Source organism: Cervus canadensis, chromosome 24 (assembly GCF_019320065.1).
Source record: "Cervus canadensis isolate Bull #8, Minnesota chromosome 24, ASM1932006v1, whole genome shotgun sequence".
Lineage (NCBI taxonomy): Eukaryota > Metazoa > Chordata > Mammalia > Artiodactyla > Cervidae > Cervus > Cervus canadensis.
In genome coordinates, this window is record NC_057409.1 from 2,516,261 (window position 1) to 2,540,806 (window position 24,546).

General features: G+C 56.9%; 1 protein-coding gene across 8 annotated transcripts in view; it reads right to left on the minus strand.

The window, feature by feature from the left end:
* Positions 1-1,619: 1,619 nt before the first annotated feature.
* Positions 1,620-24,546, minus strand: part of UBR4 (ubiquitin protein ligase E3 component n-recognin 4) — a 130,646-nt gene continuing 107,719 nt past the window's right edge. For 7 of the 8 annotated variants that reach the window (XM_043445860.1, XM_043445861.1, XM_043445856.1 and 4 more), the window contains 16 exons: positions 22,591-22,678; positions 21,976-22,103; positions 21,018-21,125; positions 20,227-20,346; positions 19,336-19,526; positions 18,709-18,882; positions 18,102-18,201; positions 14,369-14,587; positions 13,467-13,580; positions 12,494-12,636; positions 12,037-12,162; positions 10,758-10,952; positions 8,277-8,501; positions 5,167-5,257; positions 4,233-4,395; positions 1,620-2,212 (listed from right to left, as the gene is read on the minus strand). In XM_043445860.1, the coding sequence (XP_043301795.1) occupies positions 2,148-2,212; positions 4,233-4,395; positions 5,167-5,257; positions 8,277-8,501; positions 10,758-10,952; positions 12,037-12,162; positions 12,494-12,636; positions 13,467-13,580; positions 14,369-14,587; positions 18,102-18,201; positions 18,709-18,882; positions 19,336-19,526; positions 20,227-20,346; positions 21,018-21,125; positions 21,976-22,103; positions 22,591-22,678 (2,250 nt within the window). In that variant the 3' untranslated portion in view covers positions 1,620-2,147. The other variant, XM_043445862.1, reaches the window with a different exon arrangement.

A 24,546-nucleotide genomic window follows, 5' to 3' on the forward strand; every position in this document is an offset into this window, starting at 1 on the left:
GCCGTGACTGAGACGGCCCCTGGAAAGCACCCCAGGAAGAAACCAGGAAGAGCTGTGACTGTGAAACAAGGGGCTTGGTGCCAACTGATGGCCTGGGCCAAGGTTCTGAGGCTTTTGCAAGAAATCAAAAAACAAAGGGCAGAGAAAAAGTGAACATCTCATCATGAGCTTTGGGGACCCCAGCCCTGCCAGCCCAAGGAACCAAGCCGTGGCTGAGCTCCTGAAGGTGCTCGGTCAGCCTGTGGCCCCAAGGCATGAGCACACGCGCGGTTCAGCCTCCGATGGCGCTCGCGCAGGTCCAGTCCTGCCTGCTCACCCGCACCCTCCCCCACGCTCCCCGCGGGCATGCTGGCCCAGATGCGGCTGCTCCAGCTCACTCCCGGCTGGGAGGTTATGTAAGAGCAGCTCCACACAGCAGCGTGGACCCGGGAGGTCCTCGGGACACAGCAGGGAGCAGGAGACGATGGACCCGCCAGAGGGAATGAAATCGCTGTGCTCGGGTGAGAAGCATGTTCCCGACAAGGCCCGTCATCCACCTTCAAAGCCGGACATATCTGGACCCCACCTGAGACGCAGAGTCAGTTAAAGCCAAGATTCCACAAACTGCAATGAGTTCATCAGTGATAAGGACAGTCACTTCCTTACCACAGGGCAGCAAGTAAACTCATGTAAACCAAGCAACCATCCTACCCCGCAGAGACGGACAGTGCATTTCACGGCGGGGGTGATGTGGCGCCATCGGGGGGGGGGGGCTGAGATGTGAACGAAGGGGTGGGTGCCTTCCCGAGCCGGGCGGCCCCTCAGGAAGCCCAGCCGCCCACTCACACCCCCAGGCCCCCGCGCACTCGCACACACTGTGCTCGCCTGCCAGGGCCTCCAGCCCGGCTCTCACGACAAACCGCCTCCGTCTCCCGGGTGACCGCCTGTGGTGCCTGGCCGGGGGCTTGGGCAGGGCCCCAAGTCCTGGCTCCGGGCGTCCTCTGACGATGCCTGGTGTGCCTCCTGTCCCAAACGGTCTGGCCTGAGCGGGGAGCCACATAAACTGGACATTGAAACCGGGGAGGCAGAGGCAGAGTGGCGCACGGGGAGCTGAAGGAGGCGGCCACTGCAAGCTCTCCCTCCCCGCGAGCCCTTGGTCGCATCGGCCTTGCCCTGCGATCTGGGGAGCTCACGGGGGCCCTGCTGCCTCGAGGAGACGGCTGCTGCCCACTGATGTGGGAAAGCACGGCTCCCGGCCCCCGGAGGCAACTGCCGCAGCGGTTCAGGACACGGCCTCAGGGGCACAGACCTCCGCTCCAGCGGCGACCAGCTGGGGGGCCTTGAGCAAGCGATGCAGGTTCACAGTGCCCTCCGGCAGGGCTGTTAAAAAGACTAGAAATCACACACACACGGGCCTGGCAGAGAAGGCGCTCATAAGGGGCAGCTCCTCGTCATTCTAAGTCTGCCCCAGGCCTCTCCCAAAGTGGCAACCCTGCAGAGACGTCACCGAAGGATTGCGAATTCGAATGCCAAACACCCTCTGCTACAGAAAGACCAGCGCCCAGCTATGCTGAGCCCACCTTTGGCCGGGGACTAGAAAATCACGTGTCTTTGGGCTCCAGCTCTTCAGGCCCAAACAATGAAGAGAGAAGCCAAGGCATTTATTTCAGGGAAGATCACAGCCGTCATACGCGGTGCCCCAACTTGCTGGCTGAGAACAGACAGGCTCCATTCGGCGCCAAGAGACCGCGAACACGATACATGCGGCGCTCCCTGCCGACGCCGGCAAGGGCCGTGCAGGCAGGGAGACGTACTTGGCCAGTGTCACCGAGGAGGGGCTTGAGTGCAGGCAACACCTTCCTTTCCAGCGGGGATGAAGTCACTCGTTTATTTCTCAACATGTGCACACGCAGGGACTCAGTGGGCCAGGACAACTCGCGGCTCCCAGGTATGTGCAAGTCCTTCGACAGCTTGGGTTACAGACAACTTCAGAGCTAGCGCACCACACACACGAGATACAACAGGAAGCCTAAGATCCCAAGCCACTCCAGGAGGAGTGAGGGGAAGGGGAGCAGTGACACGGCGCCCCAGGGGATCACGTGGGAGGAGGGACACCAAGGGCGCAGGCAGGCAGCTTCCGTCTCTGTCGATCGGCCTCCGCGTGGGGCTCAGGGCACTGAGTTCAGCAGGTCCTTCAGGAAGCTCTCTGCATCCGTGACTTCTGACAAGAGACCTGGAAAACAGGCGGGGGCTGCTTAGCCGCGGCATGCACGGCCCAGCCCGAGTCACGGCAGCCGCGTCCTTGTGGAGAACACAGGGTCCCCCAAAGAGCTCCAACCAGCTGCTCACCGGAGCCCAGAGACGGCCGGGAGACGGTCACCGAGCAAACACCCGCTTGCCGGTCAGGGGCGCCGCGCTCATGATCTCCCAAGAGTGGAGATGCTAAACCTGGGTTCCTGGACCCTGCAGGGAGCCTGCAAGTCCACAGTGGCACAGCGCACGAAGGAGGGGTCTCTGGAAAGCATCTCTGCGGCCTTCAGCATATTTCAGACGGACCGGAGGCCAAGAAAGGCAGACCCCACCACCCTCGGGGGCTGGGACCCAACCCCTGATCCCGGGCCTGGTGCCAGTGGCCAGTGCTCAGGAGCTCTGTTCCCTCCACCGCCAGATGGGGGGCCAGGGTTCAGACGAGGCCAGTCTTGGCAAAGTGCCACGGGCACAGCATCGGGCCCCCTGCAGCCCTGCCCCTCCCTCACAAACAGGGTTCACATTTGACCACCGTGGGGCCGTCAACCCGCAGGCCTGGCCAACGCTCAGACAGAGGTGTCTCCCGGCAGCCCTGCTAACGGAGGGAGAGTGACTCCCATCAGTTCTTGCTGGTTTTGGAAGGTGTTTCTGTCCTTGTGTTTGAAGAGGGTGTGTCTGATGTTCTGAAATTTTCTACCACTTTGAACAAAGCAATAAAGCCAGGCTGTGAACACCTGTGCTCGGAGTGCAAGGGGAAGAGGCTCCCACCCCACTTGACAGGGCCTTGCTCTCCCTGCCCGGGGCTGACGCGAAGCCCCTCCTTCCCATGCCCACCCCCCCTCCTCCTCTGGCCCAGACTCTGCCATTCTGGAGATGCTCCACAGACCCCTGGGCAGCAGGCATGGCGCTGGGCCCTGAGGACACAGACACAGGATTATCTGCTCTCACTCAGGACTGCCTTGCGATGAAAAGCTAAGAGTGCAGCCAAAGTGAAGTGTCCAGGCCGAAAAGACTCTCCTGAGAGCACCAAGTGAAGTGAACAAAGAGATGAGGGTTGGCATTGCCAAGCCCTAATGCCCAGGCGACACGGGGGGCAGCAGGCCCGCAAAGGCAAAAAGGGCGCCCAGCCCGCGCTCTGGCTCTGGGAGCCCCGCAAAGGCAAAAAGGGCCCCCAGCCCACAGGAGCGGGGCAGGCGTGGCCCCGCGCTCTGGCTCTGGCCGGGGGCGAGGCTGCGGCCTCAGGGGGTGTGGGGCCTTCGTCCCGGGTGGGTTTTCTCAACGCTGGCCCAAGGCCCCTCCCCTTGCTGTCACCTGCTGCGTCACGAAATCACACAAAGTGTGATGTTTGCAGTTGGTACGACAGGTTCACTGCCTACAGACTGGACACTGAAAGACAACAGTGGCCTTCAGCTCCCCAGCGGGGGTGAGGGCCTGCCTGAGGACATCGCGGGGACGGCAGGTCAGGGTGCTGCACTGTACCCACCAGCAGGGCCGTTCTCTGCTCTCCCTCGATACTATTTCTCTCAGGAATCAGAGGTGGTATCACCCACACCTCCCCAGGGGGCAGCTGTGACATATGATGTCTGGATCCCCAAGAGGCAGGAGGAAGACAGGCAAGCTTCATGCTAATTCTGTGAACTGCTGTAAGCAGTCAGGAAGCCAGAGGCACTCTAGTGCTTTTTCCAGGCACTCCCACTGGGAACCTGCTCAGTCATCAAAGCCTGGGTCATCCCACCTGTAAAACGTGCACAGACACAGCTCCACCTCACGCTGGGATGCCCTGCGTCCTGGGGAAGCGCGTGCGCTGCACACAGTGCCTGGGCCGAAGTGAGCCCCATGCCGCAGCTGCACCTCCTTAGCCAGCGACCTGGCAGGTACACACCTCTCCCGGGCCTCGTGAGGGTCGCCCACAGGCTGGCTCTCGCCTGTTCTTCCCTGCGTATGAAGATGAAAGCAACGGCCAGCCCCTCTATGGTCTGTGAAAGATGAAAACCCTTGACACTGACCGGCGGCATCGAAGAACTCCGAGAAGGTCTCCACCGGCATGAACTCCTCCTGGAAGGCCTTCAGGGCCTTGTCGGCGGCCTCGTGGATGGGCATGTCGTTGTGGCGGATGTACTCGGCGAGGGAGCAGGACCAGCCTCCCTCCGTGTTGCTGGTCGGCACCTTCTACAAGAAGCAGCAGGAGACGGGCCGGGCGGTCACCGGGGCCCCAGCCCAGGCAGGGAGCACGCGCGCCCTCCCGTCACACCCACATTTTCCCTGGAGGACGCATTCTGCTTCCAGGAGCAACACCGCTTCCGACCACTCCTCTCACGGCCCCTCTCAGGCACGAGTCCTGGGAACCCACAAGCCTCGACAGGCGACACGCCCTCCCCTCCCCACACCTCCCACACCCGCACTTCCCCAGGAAGAGGGGCTCGTCAACACGGTTTAATTGAGCTGTTTCACCCAGATGATGGAAGGAGCCAGCTGTAAACCCTCTGAGTCTCTCAAGGCAGAGAGGAGGGACCCTATCATGAAGGTGACCAAAAAGTTCATTCGGGTTTTTCCGCACTATCTCATGGAACAAACTTTCTGGCCAAGCTAACATAAGCTGGGCTGGAATAAGTTACACTCACACAAGGCAACGGACTTGACCCGAGAAAGGGACAAGAGCAACCAGCACCAAAGGGTGACTTTGGCGGTGGGGGGCGGGGGGCACCCGCCTGAAGGACAGGGTTTGCAACAGCAGGAGACGGGGCCCAGGAACGGAATGGCCGTGGGTACAAACGCAGTCACGGACAGGGGTCTAAGCCACTGGAAACCCTCCCCACGGTGGGTGGGCGCCGCTGTTTCTCAGGGGAGCTGGTGGAGCCGGAGGCCAAGGCAGGGCCAGAGCCCCCACACAGACGTCCACATGCCTGCCAAGCCCAGCCACGCTCCCAGGGGCCGCCTTACCTTGAACATGTTGTAAATGAGATCGACAAGGGCCCAAAAGAGCAGGGAAGAGCGATACGCTGGGTAGTCCTTCACGGCCTTGTCTGTCAGCCTGGAAAAGCGTCAGATCCCAGGTCTGAGGCCCAGGGAGAGACTCACAAGGAGAGAGCCCAGCGCTCTGGGAGCAGGGAAGGACCCTGGGCGTCCTGCCCCCTCGGTCCAGCCCCCTCAGCCATCTTCTCAGAGGGACGCAACTGGGGCCAGAGCTGCTGAGGCGCTGGGGCCTGGGGCTCATTCACCACACAAGATGTCCTGTGCAAGGCACCTCAGCCGTGACCCTGCCGAGTCAGGGGAGACGGGGCAGAGGGGGAGAGAAGCCGCAGGCGTGGCGGCCAACAGGCTACTGCCCCCAAGAGACGAGGCGGAGCCCGCGCTCCCCTGGGTTCAGCCCCACACATGCTCTCAAACTTGACGGGATCTAATAAGTGAGGGAGGAAACAAAGGCTCTGCTTCAGTCCCTACGTTCCCACCAGCAGAATTTTTACCTAAACCATCCACACACAGGAACTCATCAACCACGTGCCATGTTGAAAAACAGAAGCTGGTGGAAAGCTGGTTTTGAGCAACAGTGACGACTGGGACAGGAGCTGCAAACACCCCGACACGTCCCAAATCCCGGGGTAATCCCAGAGCTGCTCACCACGCCCCTGGGTTCCTGAGCTGCATCACTGTCACCCAATCCAGTGATTCAGTTCAGGCTCAGAGAGCAGCCAGGAGTCCCGGGGCGCTGGTGACAGCAGCGTCCGCCACCTACTCAGCAGCGGCTCTGGTCCCAGGAACGATTACAGAAGACAGAGCCGCCGAGAAACCCAGGGACGCCAGTCCTCTCGGCACGGGTGAGGTGCCAGTGCCCGGATGCAGTGTCTACAACCCAAGATCTAGGACAGGTGTTGTCTGTAAGGGCTAGAGAAACCCGTCATGAAGATTCTACCCCCGAAACAGAGTCTGCAACCAAAAGGACCAGACTTAGGACTGAAATGTGCATGCACGCACATGTGTTTATAAACGCTAGACTCATAAGACGAGCACAGATGTTATTCATTTAGAGGCTAAAACCACACTGTACGTGTGGGCCTGAGTGAAGGGACTAACCAGCACAGCACACCTGCCCTCAGTAAACGTCTGAGCTGGTAACGAGAAAGGGGACGGAGGGAGACGGCTCTGCTTGCCAAAGCGCCGCCTGTGCCCCAGCCCCAGCCTCTCCAGGGCGCCGGCCTCTGCCCCTCCCACACACCCAGCCTAAAGGGAGCCTGCTGCGGGGTGGGCCTGGAGGCAGGACGAGAGCTCTCTCCCAGGTCTGCGTGCTGGCAGATGGCAACAGGAGAGGCTCTGACGGACACCTAGGAAAGTCCCAGGCTTAAACGCTTGCAAGTTCCTCGCAGACTTTTTCCTGAATGTGAAACCCATAGGAGAAAGCAACTTTGTGCAGATCCCCAGATTCTGTGTATCTGCCGCCCCCCACAATGGACTCAGGAGGAAGCCGCTGGGCAGCACTGCCCCGACCGCCAGGGGCCCCTCGCACGCCCTCCTCGGGGAGGCCTGCTGCTCTGCCGCCCGGCTCACACCCCCACGCCCGCCTGCGCTGCTCCTTCTCGGAGCTCTTTTGCCTTGGTGGCAGGAACCCGGGGTGGCCCTGCCCGACTTAATTATTTAAGGCTCATTAGTGAAGGTGACTAAACTGCTACACAGAAAATGGCAACTCATGAGCCAGCTCACGCTGGATTTCCCAATTAAGCTGTGACCAAATCGGCTTTTCCTTAACTGCCTGGGACACTAATGAATGCCAGTCTCCTAGGTGAAAGCCGCACAGCTCCCGTGGGCTTGGGTTTCACACCTGTCACCGAGGGCCTGTGCCCAGCGGACAGCCACTCTGCGCCGTGGACGCGGGCCGAGCCTGCTCACCCACAACTCAGCACCGCCCACAGCCAACTTTCTGATTCCGAGGAGCGAGCTAAGGGCTAGGATTCCTCAGCGATTCTTGAACAACAACAAAGCGAGCTAAATATTAATGCTTCGGGCTCTTGGGAAACCCTGGGAAGTGCTTGGTCTGGAATGGGGATGGGGGATGGGCAGGACTCTAACAGAGGCCGGGGCAGGCTGGATCCACCAGCGGAGCTCCAATCTGCTCTCTGGGCCATGAGGTGCCCACAAACAGCAACGGGATAAATCGGAGCAGACGGAGGTGGAGACACCAGGTGCGCAAACTCAGGCCCACAGCTGTTTCCACTTGGTTTGTCACTACTGGGGCCCAAAAGCTCCTCCTCTGTGCCCTTGTTGGAAATGTCCCCTTGAATCCTAAATACACGAGGACAGACCTCCCCAAAGCGAAGCAGGTTTCCCTCAAGGGGCAGAAGCAAGCCACCAACCAACACCCTACTCTGCAGCCTGGGTACGTGGACTGCGGGGGCCACCCCGGGCCGAGAGCCGCGTCACGGGGCCCCCGAGGCGTGCGGGAATCCACGCGGTCCTTACAGAGGGCTTCTCACTGTTGTTGTCTGCAGTTGTTTCCCTCAGGACACCTCCCTGATGACCCAAATCACAGCACGGGGTCATGAAAACGAAGACCACTTCCTTCCTAAAACGCCCTCCTTCTTCAGAAGGTATCCAGTAGCAGAGACAGAGGAAAGGCTCGCAGAACACGGGGCAGAGGGGAGAGGAATGTGACCAAGGAGAGAGATGACGCATTTTCAATGTCAGAAAAGAAGCTCCCCGAGCACGGCCCTGAGGCTTTGCTAGTTTAAGCCAGGCTTAGCAAGATTTGGAAAACCGGGCTACCTGTCCCAGCCGCCTGCCAGCCCAAACTCTTCTCCTGAGAGGCTGCAGGTGGTGCCTGGCTGACTTCCTCCCTGAGGAATTTCACAGAGGTGAGCCCAGCTCACTCCTAGAGGCTGAACTCCTGCCCGCCATCAGGCCGATACTCTCGGTGAGACAGTCTGAGCGGGGTCAGGGTCAACCAAAGGCTAATGAGCTGCCTCCTCTCAGCACCTGACATTCAGCCAGCTTCTCCAGAGTGGCTTTCAGAGCCCAGGCAACAGCCTCCTGAGCAGAGGCTTCCCGAAGCGAGCACTGACCTGGTGGCTCCCCCTGGAGATACTGCCCGGGCCTGAGAGGTCACCAGCAGCCTCCGCAGGATTTCCACGCGGACAGCTCGCCACTTCTCTGGGGGCAGGACGTGCAGGGCCAGGACCGTGAAATAGTGGGGCCCATCCACTTCGAAGGCACTCTCCACCCACTTCTCCTTGGGCTGCTCCAGAAAGCCCTGGAGGTTCTTCTCCTCTCGGGATGTTGCTCGGGTTCTGGAAGAAAGGGGACACTCTGAGAACTGGGCAGACGCAGGCCCGAGCAGCAGGAGGGGCGAGGGTGTGCCCGGCTTCCCACTGGGAAGCCTCCCGAACCGCCCCTCATGTCCCTTTCCAAGGGGAGCAGCCGCCCTCCAAGTCCTCCTCGGTGGCATCCTCCTCACCCCCCACCCCAGCTCCGCACAACTCCAACGTGCACGTGACCAGCACTTCCACAAACACTCTACCGTCTCACTCTCCTGATGACCCTGGAAGCTGACAGCCAGCACCTCTTTACCAGGGTATGTGACGGCCTGGGGGGTGAGGTGACGTGACTCAAGTCTCTGACTCACAGGCCCCGACTCCGTGAGTCTCAGTACAGCTAACTGTTCACACGGCATTGGCCCCGGGGTCCCTCCCAGGCTACTCGGGTTTGCTCTCTTACGGCTCTTGGGCCCTGTCTCCTTCCTCAGACCAGAGTCTTCCCGGCGCGCCCTGCTCCCTGTTCCCGCACCCCTGCGCGGCAGTAACAGCGGCGATCGTCCACTTCCCTGCCAGGTGCGTGCTAAGCTCATCTCGTTCGATCCTCACGAGAACCCAGGGAGACAGCTACCCCCCTCAGTGTTAAAGGAGGGACTGGGGTCTGAGCAGGCCGTCTGGCTCCGCCTCCCCCGCATGGATCCCCACTCTCTGCCAGGAAGCTTCCGCCAGCCGCTGGATGGGCCCTGGAGGCCACTGTGCCCTCATGACCCGGATGGCACTCTCAGACCCAGAGGGCCTGCTGCCCTTTATGACCTCGTGGAGGGAAATAAAAACACACAGGGGGCACAGACGCAAGGTCATGCGGCCTGCGGATGGCGCTGCGGGACACTGGACGGGGTGGGTGGGGGCGGTGCAGGGTCAGCACGCCCTCTCCTGCTCCACGGACAGAACGTGCTGGGACGGGAACACGGGACTCAGAATCGGGAACCAGAAGCTTCGTGCCATCGCACGACCCGCTCAACTCTGCTGGCTCGTGACACCCTCACCTTCACATACAAAGGCGGGAACCCTGCTCAACCAGCCCCCATGACCAAGCTCACACGCCGTGAGCCGGTGAAGGAGGGAAGCGGCGCCTCTCCGTGTGGCTGCCGGCTCAGCCCTCACTGACCAGAACGCTGGACACAGGCCCCCCCGGCCCCCGCTGAGGGGCTGGAGCCTGAGTCACGTGCGTCTGCCGTGGGAGATGCAGACACGCCTGAGGCCGCGGGCTCTGCTCCGCCAGGCAAAGCACGTGGCCTCTCCAGGTCCGCTGCGCTCCCCGGGGCACGGGGCAGCCCCTGCCACCTCACGGCTGCCAAGAAGAGACAAGGGCCCCTCAGAGGCCCACGGCCGGGCGGGGAGCGCTGCTTAGGCCTGAGGCACCGCGAGGGTGGTGGGAACGCCCTGGCTGTCAACAAGGCAGGCTGCCTCCTCGGTCTAAACAGCTGAGCGGGTGAGGTCATGATGGGTGGAGACCCGCCAGCGCCTCTCTAACAATGAAGACTGCCGTCTCCAGAGCAGCCTCCTGTTTCACGGGGAAATGGAAGGGAAGGAGAAAATCACTCTGCTGAAGACCAGGAAGGGTAAGAGAACGATCGCTCTGTTGCTAAACTGAGTGCAGCTGCCTCGGGTGGACTGTGCTCGGCCTCTCCACCTGTCAGCACCGGCCCCACGGGCGGGAGACTCTCACTAGAATGGGGCCCCAGGCATGACACCATTTCAGTCAAATCGAGGAGCTAAGCACGTTCCATCTCTCAGCTGGGTTTTTAAAGCAGGGCAGGCCACTGACTACTCTCTGCCGTCTCAGGGCCCCCGACCGCTCCCAGCGTACACCCCGGTGAAGACACCTGGGTTTTCTCCTGGGCTACCTTAAACAAGCCCTCTCCCCTCACAGTCGCCAGAGCCTCACTCACTGGAGAGGAAACAGGGACAGCCAGTCCAGTCTCCACTTACGGATACCCGGCCTGTGGTCCTCCAGCCGTGACACCTCACCGGGAACAGCCTGTCCGCTCTGGCCCAGGGCCCCCCACCCAAGGGAACAGTCTCACAAGCTGGGGCTACGCTAAAGCAGAAGCTTCGACGGTCTGGCCTCTCCACTCCCTGCTCCTGCTCTGGCCAAAGGCCAGTCCTAGGACGCAGCCCTCGGAGGGAGCCGAGACCTCTGTGGAGAAGGAAGCGCCTACCGCTTCGTCCTGAGTGACTCCACAAAGACCAACGTTCCCGCCGCAGCACACGCCGCCCGGGGATACGCACGTGTTCAGCACGTAGAGCACCGTGTGCACGATGTAGGGGATCAGGTGGATGTTGCTCTCGCGGCCGCCCCCGCCCGTGTCCGCGCTGAAGGACTGCTCCATGGCGAAGCGCAGGAACAGCAGCTTGATGTCGTGGATGTTGAGCTGGTAGGTGGGCTCCCGCTGGCCCGTGCACTCCTGGAGGTAAGTGTTGTGCCTGGGGGAAGGGGACAGACGGCGAGGTGGGAGCCAGCTCCACGGCAAGGACCGCTGGCGAGGCCGCCGGCCTTGCTGCCCCCGCCGGCCGGGCGGGGGCAAAGGTCACACCGAAGACAGGGAGAGGAGAGGACGGGCAGGGCTGGGGGGCGAGCACGGCGCCCTTTCATTTCTGCTGTGACTGAACGTGAAGTTCTCCAAGCTCTGAGGGGAACGCACTGGTCTGGGGAGCCATTCTTTGAGAGACTAACGTCATAGAACCACAACTGGAAGTACATTTTGGAAGAAGAAATGTAGGACTTCTCCACTCTGCCAAGGTGATCTATCCATAATCATCATCTACTCAACCTCCAAAAAAAAGGTTTTTCCATGGTGAACATACGTCAACATCTACCTGGGTTCTGCTCAATTAACTCTGGGCCTCAGTTTCTTCCCCTGTAGAACGTGCCTAACAATGACATACAGTGAGCAGTTCACCACGGCCCGTCTGCCAAGTACCTGATCCCTGAGCTCAACAACAGGACTCAGGACGCGCACCGCTGTCCTAGACATCCGTGGGTGACGAGGGCCTCAAAGAGGGTTCTGCAGGTCCACTCTGAATTCTAGGACAGGGGCAGCTTTGAAAGGAGCCCGATATTCCCCAAGCCGCTAAATTATTTTCATTATTTGAAACTCAGAGGAATGGGAAGTCAACTCTGGGAAATTCTGGCCTCGAGGATCAAGTCAGGGGTCCCGTGTCCCGAGTCCTAAGATCAGCAAAGAAGGGCAGGCAGCAGAAAGCCAGAGACTCCTCCCGGGGCCCAAGGAGCTGAGGGTGCAGGGTCCTCCCAGCAGAGTCACTCCTGCTCCAGGCAGCTCCCGTGAGCAAGCGAGGATGGACGTGGATCTCCAATGACGGGGCTGAGCCGATGGCTGATCTTCCTCCACCTCCTGGGAACCCCCCTCCACCTTTCTTCGGCCACACCACGCACCCCAACCAGGGCGTGAACCCGTGCCCCTGGCAGTGAAAACACAGACCCTAGCCACTGGACCACCAGGGAAGCCCAACCCCCGCTTCTCCATTGCGCCCCCTGCTCCACACGCACCTCGCCAGGCAGGTGGCAAATGCTGACTCGGGGACGTGGGGCCCCCAGACCGGAAGGAGCCCGTTGCACTTGGTGTTGGCGTTCTGCAGGGCAGCACTTTCCCACTCTTCCCGGCCTCGAGCCAGCCTGGATTGGGAGGAGAGCAGGGACCAGTGAGTGACTACTGACTCTACAGAGGGGCAGCCGCTTGGAGCCACGAGATGGTAAACACCGGACCCACAGCCTCCATTGGGCAAGACTGCTCTCACCAGCCCTGGGCCAAAAGCCAAGGGCATTTTCCCAGGAATGGTTCTTGGGCCTATATGGTGAAGGCAGGACACCCTACTGCCCAACGCGTAAGGGACAGAATGAAATCTTCAGGGCAGGCAGCCCCACCCCTCCCAGGCCAGGGCCCCCAGCAAGCTGCCCGCCCCCTGCAGCCCCCGGCCTGGGAGCCGCCCGCGGGAAGCAGGCGCACCTGACGGCCGCCAGGTGGCAGTCGTAGTGCACGATGTTGAAGTGGGACACGGTGCTGTAGCCCTGCTGCTTCCGCGGCTTGTTTTCCATCTCCTCCAAGGCCACCCGCTTGGTGAAGGTGTAAATGCCCAGGACCTTAGTGGGCTGCGAAGACAAGCAGAGAGGAGGCGAGGTGAGGAGCTCCAGGGCAGGCTCTGGGAGGAGGGGAAGCAGAGCAGAGGGAACCCTGGGGGCTATATTCCCACGAAGGGCTGTGTTCGTGAGCAGGGGACGCCGAGCCCTGCAGCCCCTCGGCTCAGCACTTGCCGGGGCACAGCCCCGGTGAAACGAGCGTGGTGGGGAGCAACCAGAGCAAGGCGGGTGCTGGGCAGACGCGCAGAAACGCAAGGCTGAACTGTCCTTTTCTTTCTGCAGCCTTCATCTGAAAATGAAGAAAAAAGCGCCTTCCTAGTCAGTCGCTTGTTTTTCAAAACTGATCAGAAAGCCCCAAGGAACCTGTCACCTCGGGACTTACAGGCCTGGAGCCCCGCAGCCTGCCAGTCAGCAGGCCGGGGAGCGAGGCAGTCAGCTCGTGCTGGAGAGGAAGAGGGCGCCCCCGAGGCCTCAGGGCTGCGCTGCTCCCAGGCAGTAAAGCGAGTCTGGGGGCGCCGAGAACGCTGAGGTCCTGACCCTCTCGCCAGCTTACCTGCACGGGGGCAGCATGGTGTCTTTTAACAGCCCCGGTTCAGAACTGGCCTAGAATTCTGCTTTTGCTACGGGTACTGTTTCCTCATCCACAGATGAGAGCTTTTCATTACACATTTGAAGATAAAATGACCCAGCGGACATAACGGCTCTGAACACAAGGCCTGGCACAGGGCGGGACTCAGTGAGCGGCAGCTGCTGCTGAGGACTGTCCAGATCAGCCTGCCTCCCGCCTCTGAAGAGGATGGCTGGTCCTCGGCCGTGAGCCCCCAGTGGGCCTGGCAGCGCACCTGGAACTTGTAGCCCTCCCTGCATATGCAGCACGTGAGGCCCGGCTCCTCGATCAGCTCCTCCATCTGCTTCAGCAGCGCAGTCTTCGTCACCACCTGGCCCTTCTCGTTGGTCTGCAAGGGGGGCCCGGGGGCGGGTCAGATGGGGGGACACGTGGGCACACGCTGACCCTCCGCATGTGGGAAGGATGGCTGAGCTGACAGGAAACCCCTTTAGCTGGCCTCTAACGAGGGTACAGACCCAGATTCCCCCACTCTTCTCTCCCTGCAGGAACCACTGAAGCAGAGGAAACCATCCGGCTGGAACCCTGGCCAGTGGCCGCCTGCCACCAGAAAGGCCCCTCTCTTTGTGCCAGCAAGACCAGGCCTGGACTGTGGCATATGATTCATTTACTGTTCCCATGAGAGTTTTAAATCTGCTAACACTCGAGTTTGCCGGTTGGAGAAGGTCTCACAGGACTGTGGCCTCCTCCAAGGTGGGGCAGTGAGGACAGCCTGGGGCCTGTGTCACACAGACCGAGGTTCAAACGCCTGCCAGCCGCGTATCAGCTATGCGCCCTGGCCTGCTTACTGCACCTCTCAGCCCCAATCAGTTCCTCTGAAAAATGGGTGTAATACCAACCTCACAGACCCACATGAGGGGCTTAAATAAAACCTTAACAACGGTTATCACCGTTTCTAAGGTTTCTGTAAATCTGAGCTGTTTAGCCTCAGAGTCTTCTCTGCAGAGCAGAACAATGAGAGTCACATCTCTAAGGCAAAGTGTCGGGCAGGGTGCCTCACACCCCACCTCCCAGCCTGCATCTTCACCATGCCCGACCCCAGCTCCTAAACCTCTCAGCACGCACCACTGTGCCATGGCCACCCCCTTGTCAACAGGGCAGGGACCGGGGAGGCTGTACCGTCATGCCCAGCGTGCCCAGCGCCTTCTGCCGCATGGCCATGGCCATGCGCTTCTTCTCGGCCCGGGTCTCCCTGCGGGCCGCGTCGATCTTCCTGTTCACGTCGGGGTGCTCCCGCAGCGCCTCCAGCAGGTTCTCGGCCAGCGTCCCGATGCCCTCGTCGCTCGAGACCTGCTCCAGTTTGTGCAGGTTGGTGATGGAGTCGGTTCCAATCAGAACCTGCCAAGACGGACCAGGGAGCTGAAGGCCAAGTGCACAGGCAAGGGTTCTTCTCAGGAGCTTCAAGGTTGGGAAAATAAAGAGGATGTGCACAATCTAACATCATCTGCTTGGTTTCGATCAGATCCTTTGATTTTACACTTCGAGGTCTGGACAAATGGAGGAGGTTAGGCTCTGCCACCGACCTGAGGAGTCACCAGGCTCTGCAGCCTCAACACCCGTCTGTAAAGTGGAGGCAGGCCAGGGTCGCTTGATGATTAAATCAGGCAACATACGTAAAGCGCCCGGCACAGTGAAAGTGAGCAGGGGCTCAGGTCAGACACTCCAGAGAATGAGGCCTCCGTGGTGAACTCAGTACCCGCACCAAGCGGGGCCGGCCCCCCACCCTGACGGGGGCTGGGCTGCGTGCTGCATCAGGGGCCCCCAGGGCCCACCAAACCCAGGCACACAGGCGTTTTCTCCACCAAGTATCCAGACATACAAGTACACCTGGGAGTAGGAGAAAGAAACAAATGTAAACCAAAAAACCCTGTGCTTAAAAGCGCCGGCAGGGGCTACAGGACAGCAGCCCGCTGCCCACAGGGCTGTGAGTGCATCGCCCACTGAGGGCAGGGAGGTCTGCCCGCTGTGAGGCCTTGCCACTCCCCAGGTCACCAATCACTACAGAGCCGACCATGAACGGAAATCAAGGTCAGCCTGTGACGTGAAAGTTCAGCAACCAACTCAAGTCACTAGCTCATCAGTCTAGCCTCATGGCAGGTGCGTAGGTGTCCACTTCGTCCTTCAGCACGACGACAGGTCAGCTCACGTCTCAACAACTCTGAGCGTTGAACCCGTAGTTGCACCGCCCACTGAATGGCACACGCGGGCTGTCTACTGTGCGAGCGAGCGTGCACACGCATGCACGTGACGCCCGGCACGCCTGAAGCTTACACTCTGCTCAGGAGGACAGACCACACACTAATGATCGAGTAGCACAGCCCCGCCTCCCTTCACTCACCTTCAAACCCCCGAGTTCTCATCTCTTTCGATGGCACCACCACCCCGTCGCTCAGTCCAGACACCGAGCAGAGTTCCTGATTCACCCAGTGTCTTCACTGCCCACGTGCAATCAACCTCCAAACCCCGTGTACTCCGCCCCCCAGGTCTCTGTGGAATCCACTCACTGCCTCACTAACTGGAGTTCAGCCACGAGGGGCTCTCACCCAGACTCTGACAAACTCTCCTTCCCGCCTCCCACATCACCGCCCCGCAGCTCATGCTCCAGGGAACAGCCAGGGGCGCCACCCCTGGGAGACACCACACACTGCTCTCCCTGGGGAGTCTGATACGCCCCCGAGCTGATGCCTCCGGCGCCAGTCTTGCCAGGCCGCCCCCCACGCAGCTGCTCTCACTTCCGAGAATGCGCAAGCTCTCTCACCTCTGAGCCTTTGCAGGCCCCATGTTCTCCTCTTAGAAATCCCCTTTCCTTTGACCCCTTCCACCCTGCACTGACCCTGTGCTGTTATCCCTACATCCTGGGCTCTATCTTCCACCAGACAGCAAGCTCTGGAAGACTCACACGGGGACTGTTTCATTCACCAATGTTGCTTCAGCCTAGCACAGCTCAGGTACATGACAGGCATGACACACACTCGTGGGGAAAGAAAAGTGAGTGGTCAGGAGTGTGAATGCCAAATCTACCCAGATGAAGCCTTATTTTAAAAAAGAATCCAATTAGCAACTAAGAATAAGCCTGGAACCCACTGACCAGAGTTCTCAAGTCAATGTCTTGCCACTGGTCAAATTACAATTCTGTCCCTTGATTTATCCACATTCAAAATAATGATGTTACAAAGATGGGGGAAAAATAGTGAAAATGATTATGCAGGAAGAATTATCCATAAAGATGCACTTATTATGATGATTACTACTGAACTGAAGAAAAGTTGAAAACAATAGCTATTTGAGTGAGACATATGGACGATCTTTATTGTGGCCAATTAACCACATTTTTGGAATGAGCTTTCAGAAAACATCACTAAATGAGAATGTGGAACTCAAGACAGACCACCCAAAACAATGACAACAGAAAAGGCAGCCCTGAGAACTCTCAAAACTCAACATCAAGAAACAAACATGACGACTAGAAATGGGGCAAAAAATGCAGAAATACTTGTCACTGAAGACAGACAGAAGACATGAAAAGATGTGCACTGAGTGTCATTCGCCACCAGAGAAACGCAGATTAAACGGCAAGACATCACCTTACATCTATCGGCGTGGTTGAAACAAAAAAAAAACAGCGACACCCCCAAATGCTGGCAAGGATGCAATAAAGCAGGACTGCTCAGACTCTGCCGAGGGGAGAGGAGAGCACTGCAGCCCCTCGAGAAAACAGGCTGGCAGTTTCCTGTAAAACAAAATAATGCAACCACTACACAAGCCAATGTAACTGCAGTCTTGGGCACTTGACCCAGAGAGATGAAAACTTAGACAAAAACCTGCACGTGAAATTAGTCCACTTTATTCACAATAGCCTCAAAATCGCAACGACCCAGATGCCTTTGAGTTGGTGACAGTCAAACAGGCCACAGGGCATGCCCACCGGGGACTACTCAGTAACGAGAAGGAACAAACTACCGACATACACGACAGTCAGGATGAACGCCAAACAATTATGCTGAGTGAAAAAAGCCTATCCCCAAAAGTTACTGGTGTTTGACTCCATTTTGTACATGGCATCCTCAACAGGACAAAAGCAGGAGATGGAGGCCAGGCCGGCGGCTGCCCGGAGAGGCAGATGCGGCTGGGAAGAACCACAGGAGAGCGCCCTGTGGTGAGGAGTGGTCCTGAACTTGACGGCGTCGACGCCCACACCCTGGCTGTGATGATTTACTACAGCTTTGCAAGACGTAGTATTGCGAGAGACTAAGTCAAGGCGACCCATGATGTCTCTGTAATACTTCTTAGCAACTGCATCTGAATCTAGTTATCTCAAAATAAAAAGTTTAATTAAAAAACTAGTCCCGACCGGCCTCCTGTCTGGGTCAATTATTATCTGTGAGGGTAACAGATGTCTCGACCCAGTGAACACCAGGAATGAGCAGCACAGCGCACAGGGTGGCCCTCCCTGAGAACCGAGTTTTCGGCTGCCAGCACAGAGCAGAAGACGGCAGTGATGGTGTTACAAACGTCCCGGGGACTGTGGCCAGAAGCCGGCTTTTACCCCCTGGCCAGCCACACCCTCACAAATGCTGCTCAGCTGAGCCATGAGACCATGAAGCCCCACGTTAAGAATGAGCTGAATGAGGGAAACACAGATGTAACTTAATCCTCTCTGCACACAGACATGAACCAGGTGACTTCTCAGAGTCCGTCCACTCTGGGACTCTTACACACTGGGGCAGTTCTCAGCTCTGCTAATCGAGGCGGTTACCTTGACTCAAGTCACGGGAGGTGAGCCCAGAGGGTGTGGTTCCCTCACACGACATGTCCGCTTCAGAATAAGGCCCCGTGCATGCTGGTTACTCACCTGGGTGGCAGGGTGCTGGATGGCCAGCCCCCGAAGAAGCCTCAAGATGAACGGCAGGGCCGGGCGAGACAAAAACCTTTTCCAGACGTCAGCGTCCAGACTGCAAAGCGAAGAGAAGCTTATGAGCAGACCCAGAAGGCAAAGGTCACCTAGATACCGGCCGTGATTCTGGCTTGTTCAGACGTGGCAGCACCTTCAAGCGTACCGTAAGGAATCCCAGAGGACCACCCAGCTCAGCTGAGAAACCAGGGAGAAGTAAGTACCTGAGGGACTTCCCTGATGGTCCAGTGGCTAAGACTCTGAGCTCCCCAAGCAGGGGGCCCAGGTTCGACCCCTGGTCAGGGAACTAGATCCCACAGGCAGCAACTGAAAGCCTCGCATGCTGCAGCTAATCCCAGCACAGCCAAGTAAATAAGTCCTTAAAAAAGAAGGGAGCACCTGAAATAGAAGCCAACAAACTGCCATCCTTTCCCACAGCCGCAAGGGCTGCATGGTCACCGTGACAGTTTCCAGAAGGGGAGGGTGACCCCAAGGAAGGCTGAGGGATGGCAAGACAATGAAGGAGAAAAAGAACCAGGAAGAGCGGAAGGAGGGTGGAGCTGCTTACTTCTTGGCGCTGGGAATGTGCTTCTTCATGTAGTCCAGGGCACTCTGGGTGATTCCCTTCTGCAGAATCAGATCCTTCAGCTGATGCCCATTGCTGTTGTTCTTGATGCCGGCTGCAATTTTACAGAAGCAGTCCAGGAAGACCTTATCATCGCCACTGTGATCTTCATCATACCTGGAGGAAAGAGCAAAGACCCTGAGAGTGTGAAAGGAGCAATAAAAGCTGACCATGTCATCCTCCTGGCTCACAATCCTCAAAGTCCTATAGTACCAACTCCTGAGCACAACAGAAGACCCTTCCCGCCTGCCTCCTGCCATGTTCCCCCTTCTCTGCCACGTTCCCCAAATTCCCAACTTTCTCTCCCATTTTCATGCTTTTGCACCCGAGTCCCTCCATCCTGTCCTATCCCCTTCCTGCGTCACCAACAAGCTCGCCTTCTCCGCCTCACCGATTGCTGCTTTAACATATTTTCACTTTTTGCCTCCCCAGTTAGACCAGTCCCCTTAAAGGCCAGACTGGTACCCAAAAATCTAACAGAAACTCAGGTGATTCTTCCTTGGTCTCACAGAACTAGTTCAGGGCTTTCACAGCGACTCTCAGTCAGCTGTCTGAATCTAAGCCACATACTTATCAAAGCTGCAGTAGGGTTTGAACCGCTCCACCAAGATCTGCATTTTCTCCACCTCCCCGAAGGACAGGTATGGGATGATGCGAAGCAGGCCCTGGAGCACACTAGGGTTGGAGCGGACAAAGGTGCTGTTGATCTGGTCCAAGAGCATCACCAGCTGATCTTTGTCACCCGTCAGGAGGAGGTTGCCCTACAAGGAGAGAGGATGCAAGGCCTGTTAATATGGCCGGGACTTTGGCTGCAGCCAACAGCTGATCCTGAAAGGTTATCCACTTCCATCAGAGCCACCAGAAGTAGCCCCAGAAGAACCGCGTCTCTGCACTTCCTGGGGAATAATCAACAGTGTGAGCTCCACCTCAAAAATTAGTTTATAAGTTTCTGCACTGCTTCTACTATTAGTGGTCAAATATACTCACACAGGCGGTCAGAATACAACACAGGCTTTCCCTTCCCCAAAACAATGCAGGCTCCCTGGTATTCATTTGGTCGTATCTCCAGCCAAAACATCAGCACCGACAAGAACACAGGCATACACAGGCCGCCAAGTGGAGAGAAACGGAACTGGGAGCTGCAGACCTGAGCTCCAGGTGTTTAACTACACAGCAACCAACTGTATGCTACTAAACGGCTCGCTTCATTTCTCTAGGCTTGGAGGATCCTCAACTGTGAAATGAGGGGCTGCACTAAGGCCCCCGTCTATCAGCTGGACCAGCCGCTTTGTTTCCTCTGAATCCACAGATTTCAGGCTTTGATGCAACGATGTCACCACCAGTTGCCATTCCTACAAGCTGAGAAGGTTCGATCATTCCTGGATGACACTGCTAGACCCAAGTAAGCCAGTGGCTGGCAACGAGACAGTGCCTGTGGATGGACAGACCGGCCCCACCCACCTTGTCCTCACTCAGGGGCTCAGCGTTGGACTCGTCCAGGATGATCTCCATGATGCTCAGCACCTGCTCGGCCACGGCGGCACCACCGCTGTCCTTGCTCTCCTGCTCAGCCACCAGCGCCTGCGGAGCAGGGGGCCAGTCACACGGAGGAGACGGCCACGCCCACGCCCTGCTCACGGGGTCTCCTCCTCCGGGGCGCTCTTCACGACCTCATGTTCCTCACAATCTGTGCACACACAGCGTGTGTGTGCATGTGTGTGTCTGTGTGCACGTGTCTGTGTGTGTGTCTGTGTGTGCGCATGTGTGTGTCTGTGTGTGCGTGTGTATCTGTGTCTGTGTGTGTGTGCACGTGTCTGTGTGTGTGTCTGTGTACACACAGCGTGTGTGTGTGCGCATGGGTGTGTCTGTGTGTGTGTATGCATGGGCATGTGTGGACAGAGAGAGAGAGAGAGAGAGTGCGTGGGCTTCTGAGGACAGAGAAAACAACACTTTGGCTTCTTCCTGGTTGCCCGAGGTGAGTGGCCCCAACTTCTCCCTGGAGTGCAGTCAGGACCGCTGCAGGGCGAGCGTCCTCCTGCTTCTGAGCTCAGGAGAGAAGCAAGCACGCTCCCGTGTGTCGTGGCAGCAGCAGGGGGATGAGGGGCAGCTTGAATAACTCGAGCCTCTGTGCCCATGAGTCAGACAGAGGAGAGGTCTGCAGAGGTCGCAGACCCATCTCATCTGAGGGCAGAGGTGAGATGTCCTCCCCCAGCCCTGCTCACTCCTCAGCTTTTGCAGCCCGCACTCTTTACCAGGTTGAGAGTCCCCAGCATGACGTTCAAGGTGTTCATCTCCAGCTTGACCAGCTGTTGCCGGTTCACTTTCACCTTCACGCAGTAACTGAACAATTTCAGGAGCACCTGACAAGAAAAGGCAGTCAAAACCCATGAGACAGCTGACAGTGAGGGGTGGGGACAAGCAGGAGAGAAACATCCTGAGGGGGTGGAGGCGTCCTGCTCCCACCAGCAGACACTCCTCCTGAAATACACGGGAAGGTGAAGGTGCTTTAGGGAGATATCATAAGGTGGTTGGGGTCTGGCATTTAAACGGCAGACTTCTCCAGCAGTAGCTCCCGTGGGCTAAGTCTGTCTCTGCCACCAAGTCCCAGTGGACTAAGTGACGCTCTGCTGCCTTGGGGGAAACTCCAGAACTAACTCAGACTCTGAACTAACAGTAAACAAAAAGATCCCAAAGCTCATGGCCCACGGGAGCTCAGAACCATGTCTGTCATTTAAAGCGTGGGTATAATAATCAATATATGTTCTTATGTCCCCTGGAGGTGGAAAATAATAGTGCAATATGCATGGGGCCTTTACAGTCATCTACTTCTCACTTAGGAGATAGCTGGATGAATGACCAAAGTCCTACCAAAAAATTAGTTACTTACAAAATCCACTTGAGTAATAATAACAACAACTGACACAAGTGCAATTCTGGGTGGACAGACAATTAGACACTGGTTTCCACAGGTGACTAAAGAAAGAGCAGAAGGCTTGCTATCACACTGGTTTTTGTGAGGAGTGGGTCAGAAGAAAGCACTGGGGGAAGGACCCTAAAGTGATGAGGGTCATGGCAACAGCCAGGTCGGCCCTGGCGGGCAGCAGTCCATGGCACCACGCTGCCCCCCAGGTTACATGGCAGCGGCCAGCCCATCCACAGGGGCCCCTCCAGAAGAAGAGGGCTGGTCCCACCTTGCTGCCTCCAACTCACTGTTAGAAGATGGCGTCCCTGCTTGAAATCTTTGATCCCTGCCAGTCTGTTAAGCATGCACTCCAGGCCCCCACACTGGGCCATCACACCAGCCATCTTGTACACTTCTTCTTCATCCTCTTCTTCATCTGAGAGAGAAGGGAAGCCCGGAATAAAGCACAGCCCTCTTCTAGGCTGATAGCTCTTCTCTCTTCCATGTCTCTCATAAAGATCACAGTCAATGAAGCGGGTCAGTACTGGATATTAAACTACACTGTCTTGCTCCTGATAGCTCTTTTTAAAAGTTTCTAGTTAATTAAAATTGCTTACTCAAATATGTGAAAATATAAGCACTACAATCACTTAAAAAAAAAAAAAAGCCCTAAATAAATAAACCTGAGCTTGTTTGGTGCTAATTTCATTTCCTCCCTAAGTTCCCACCCACCCTCAATACCAGAGGTACCCGAACGAGGCTGTAAATGACTGTATTTTTCCTCAGAGAAGAAACAATCCCCCCACGTCCGAAGAGAATTCCGAGAGTATCTGTCCCAAATACCCCTGAAGCCTCAGAGCATGAACTGCCACTGGTCCCAAACCTCAGGCCCGATGTGCTGCGGTGTCTGTGGAAGGCTGTACCTGTGGTGGAGTCCAGGGACTCGATAAACTCCTCGGTGGCATCCCCCAGCAGCCCCCGCATCCGATAAACGATCCTCATGGGCTCTCCCTGAGGGGAGGAGGTTGGAGAAAGACTTGTAAACGGGCTCAGAAAATGCAAAGGACCCAACACCTGGTCTGCTGAATTTAACGAACACTTCAGCAGTGTAGACAACTCCTATTCTTCGCGGGTCTTAACCACAGAATCTAGAATCCAAATGCCCTACAACTCACTTAGGGGAAAGGAAGCTCATTTTATGTAGGGTCTACCACAGGCCCGGAATTGTGTGAAGCATTTTTAGTTTCATTAAATATATGTAACAGCCGTAACAACTGTGACTTACTGTTTTACTCTGTGCTGAGCCCTATGCCAGGGCTTCCCAGGTGGCGCTGGTGGTAAAGAACCTGCCTGCCAAAGCAGGAGACGTAAGAGACAGGGTTCAGTCCCTGGGTCAGGAAGATCCCCTGGAGGAGGGCATGGCAACCCACTCCAGTATTCTTGCCTGGAGAATCCCATGGACAGAGGAGCCTGGCGGGCTACAGTCCGTAGGTTCACAAAGAGTTGGACATGACTGAAGCAACTTAAGCAGCAGACACCCATGAAGCCCTACACTAATCAGGCGCTTCATACTATCCTTTTACACATGGTTATACAGCTTGTTCAAACTTACTCAGCCTGGTACTATAAGCCTGTGCCTCCTTCAGAATTATAAAATCTCTCTAATCAATATGGACCACTACTCAAAGAATCAGGTCAAGGGAAGTCAATAAGATCAAAAGGCTTTGACTCAAATCTCAGGAATCAAAACAAAAAACAGAATACATCCATCTTTGCCTGTGGAGATCCTGAGACCTCCATATAACCACACAGCAAGGACTGGATTCATCCAAATCTCAAGCTAAAAACTACAACTTGATAGACTGGAAATAAGTCGTGACTTACGAGATTACAGCAACCTTCCTGAACTGAGGGATCGTGAAACTTCACTATCCACCAGGTACTGACTAGGCACTCCAGTCTATACACTCCGAGGAATCACACTTATTTTGGAGGTGAGAAGCGGGGGATTGAAGTCACAGTGCAGGAAATTAAGGGCGAGCGGGTACCACACTAATCCACGCTGCCTGCTCCTAAGCCATGCTCAGCTTCAGGAGAGAAAATCTTGGAGGGAGAGAACTTGTCAGGCCAGGTCTCAGAGCATTTCTAGCTGTGGAAGCCCAATGAAACTAAGAGAGGGGACAGCCACAGACCACGGACAGAGAGAGAGAAACATGTGAGACAGACCCTGGTCAGCAGCTGAAGAGGTGGGCTATTTATCAGGGAAATAAGGGATAAAGTAAGCAGAGAAACTGATGAAAGCCAGGATAAAAAGCTGCTCCCAACTCTGGACTTCGCCATAAGAAACCCTTGGTGGATTAAGCATTAATAAGAGAAACAAATGATCCCCAATGTCTTGCCTCCAGGTTCAAAATGGGAGGCTGCCCATGTGTATTCTTTGGGTCCTATACCACCATTTACGAGGGTGCCCGTAGAAGCTTGGTCTTAATTTTTAGGTGCATCAGGGATTAAACCTGTACCATTCTGTTTTGAGGCCGAAATGTCAGTGACAAGATGCAGTGGATGGAGAAGGCTTCTGTGTATTTATCTGTGCTATATCTACCCAACGGGCAGCAGACCAACAATACACAATGACCAGGATTCCCAGCACAGCGGGAGAACAGAAAAGACAAAAGCAAAAGTATGTAACAAACGGAAGGCTAAAATGTCCTGTTAGTACACTACCAATTTAGCTTCTTAGATTCTACAGAAATATTTGGGAGTAAAGACAGAAACATTCACTCTGCTTCACTAGTACACTAGTTTGCTGTAGTTCAATTAGATGATTCATTCATTAAAAATCCCCCTAACAGAAGAAAAGGGAAGAAAGGAGAGGAGAG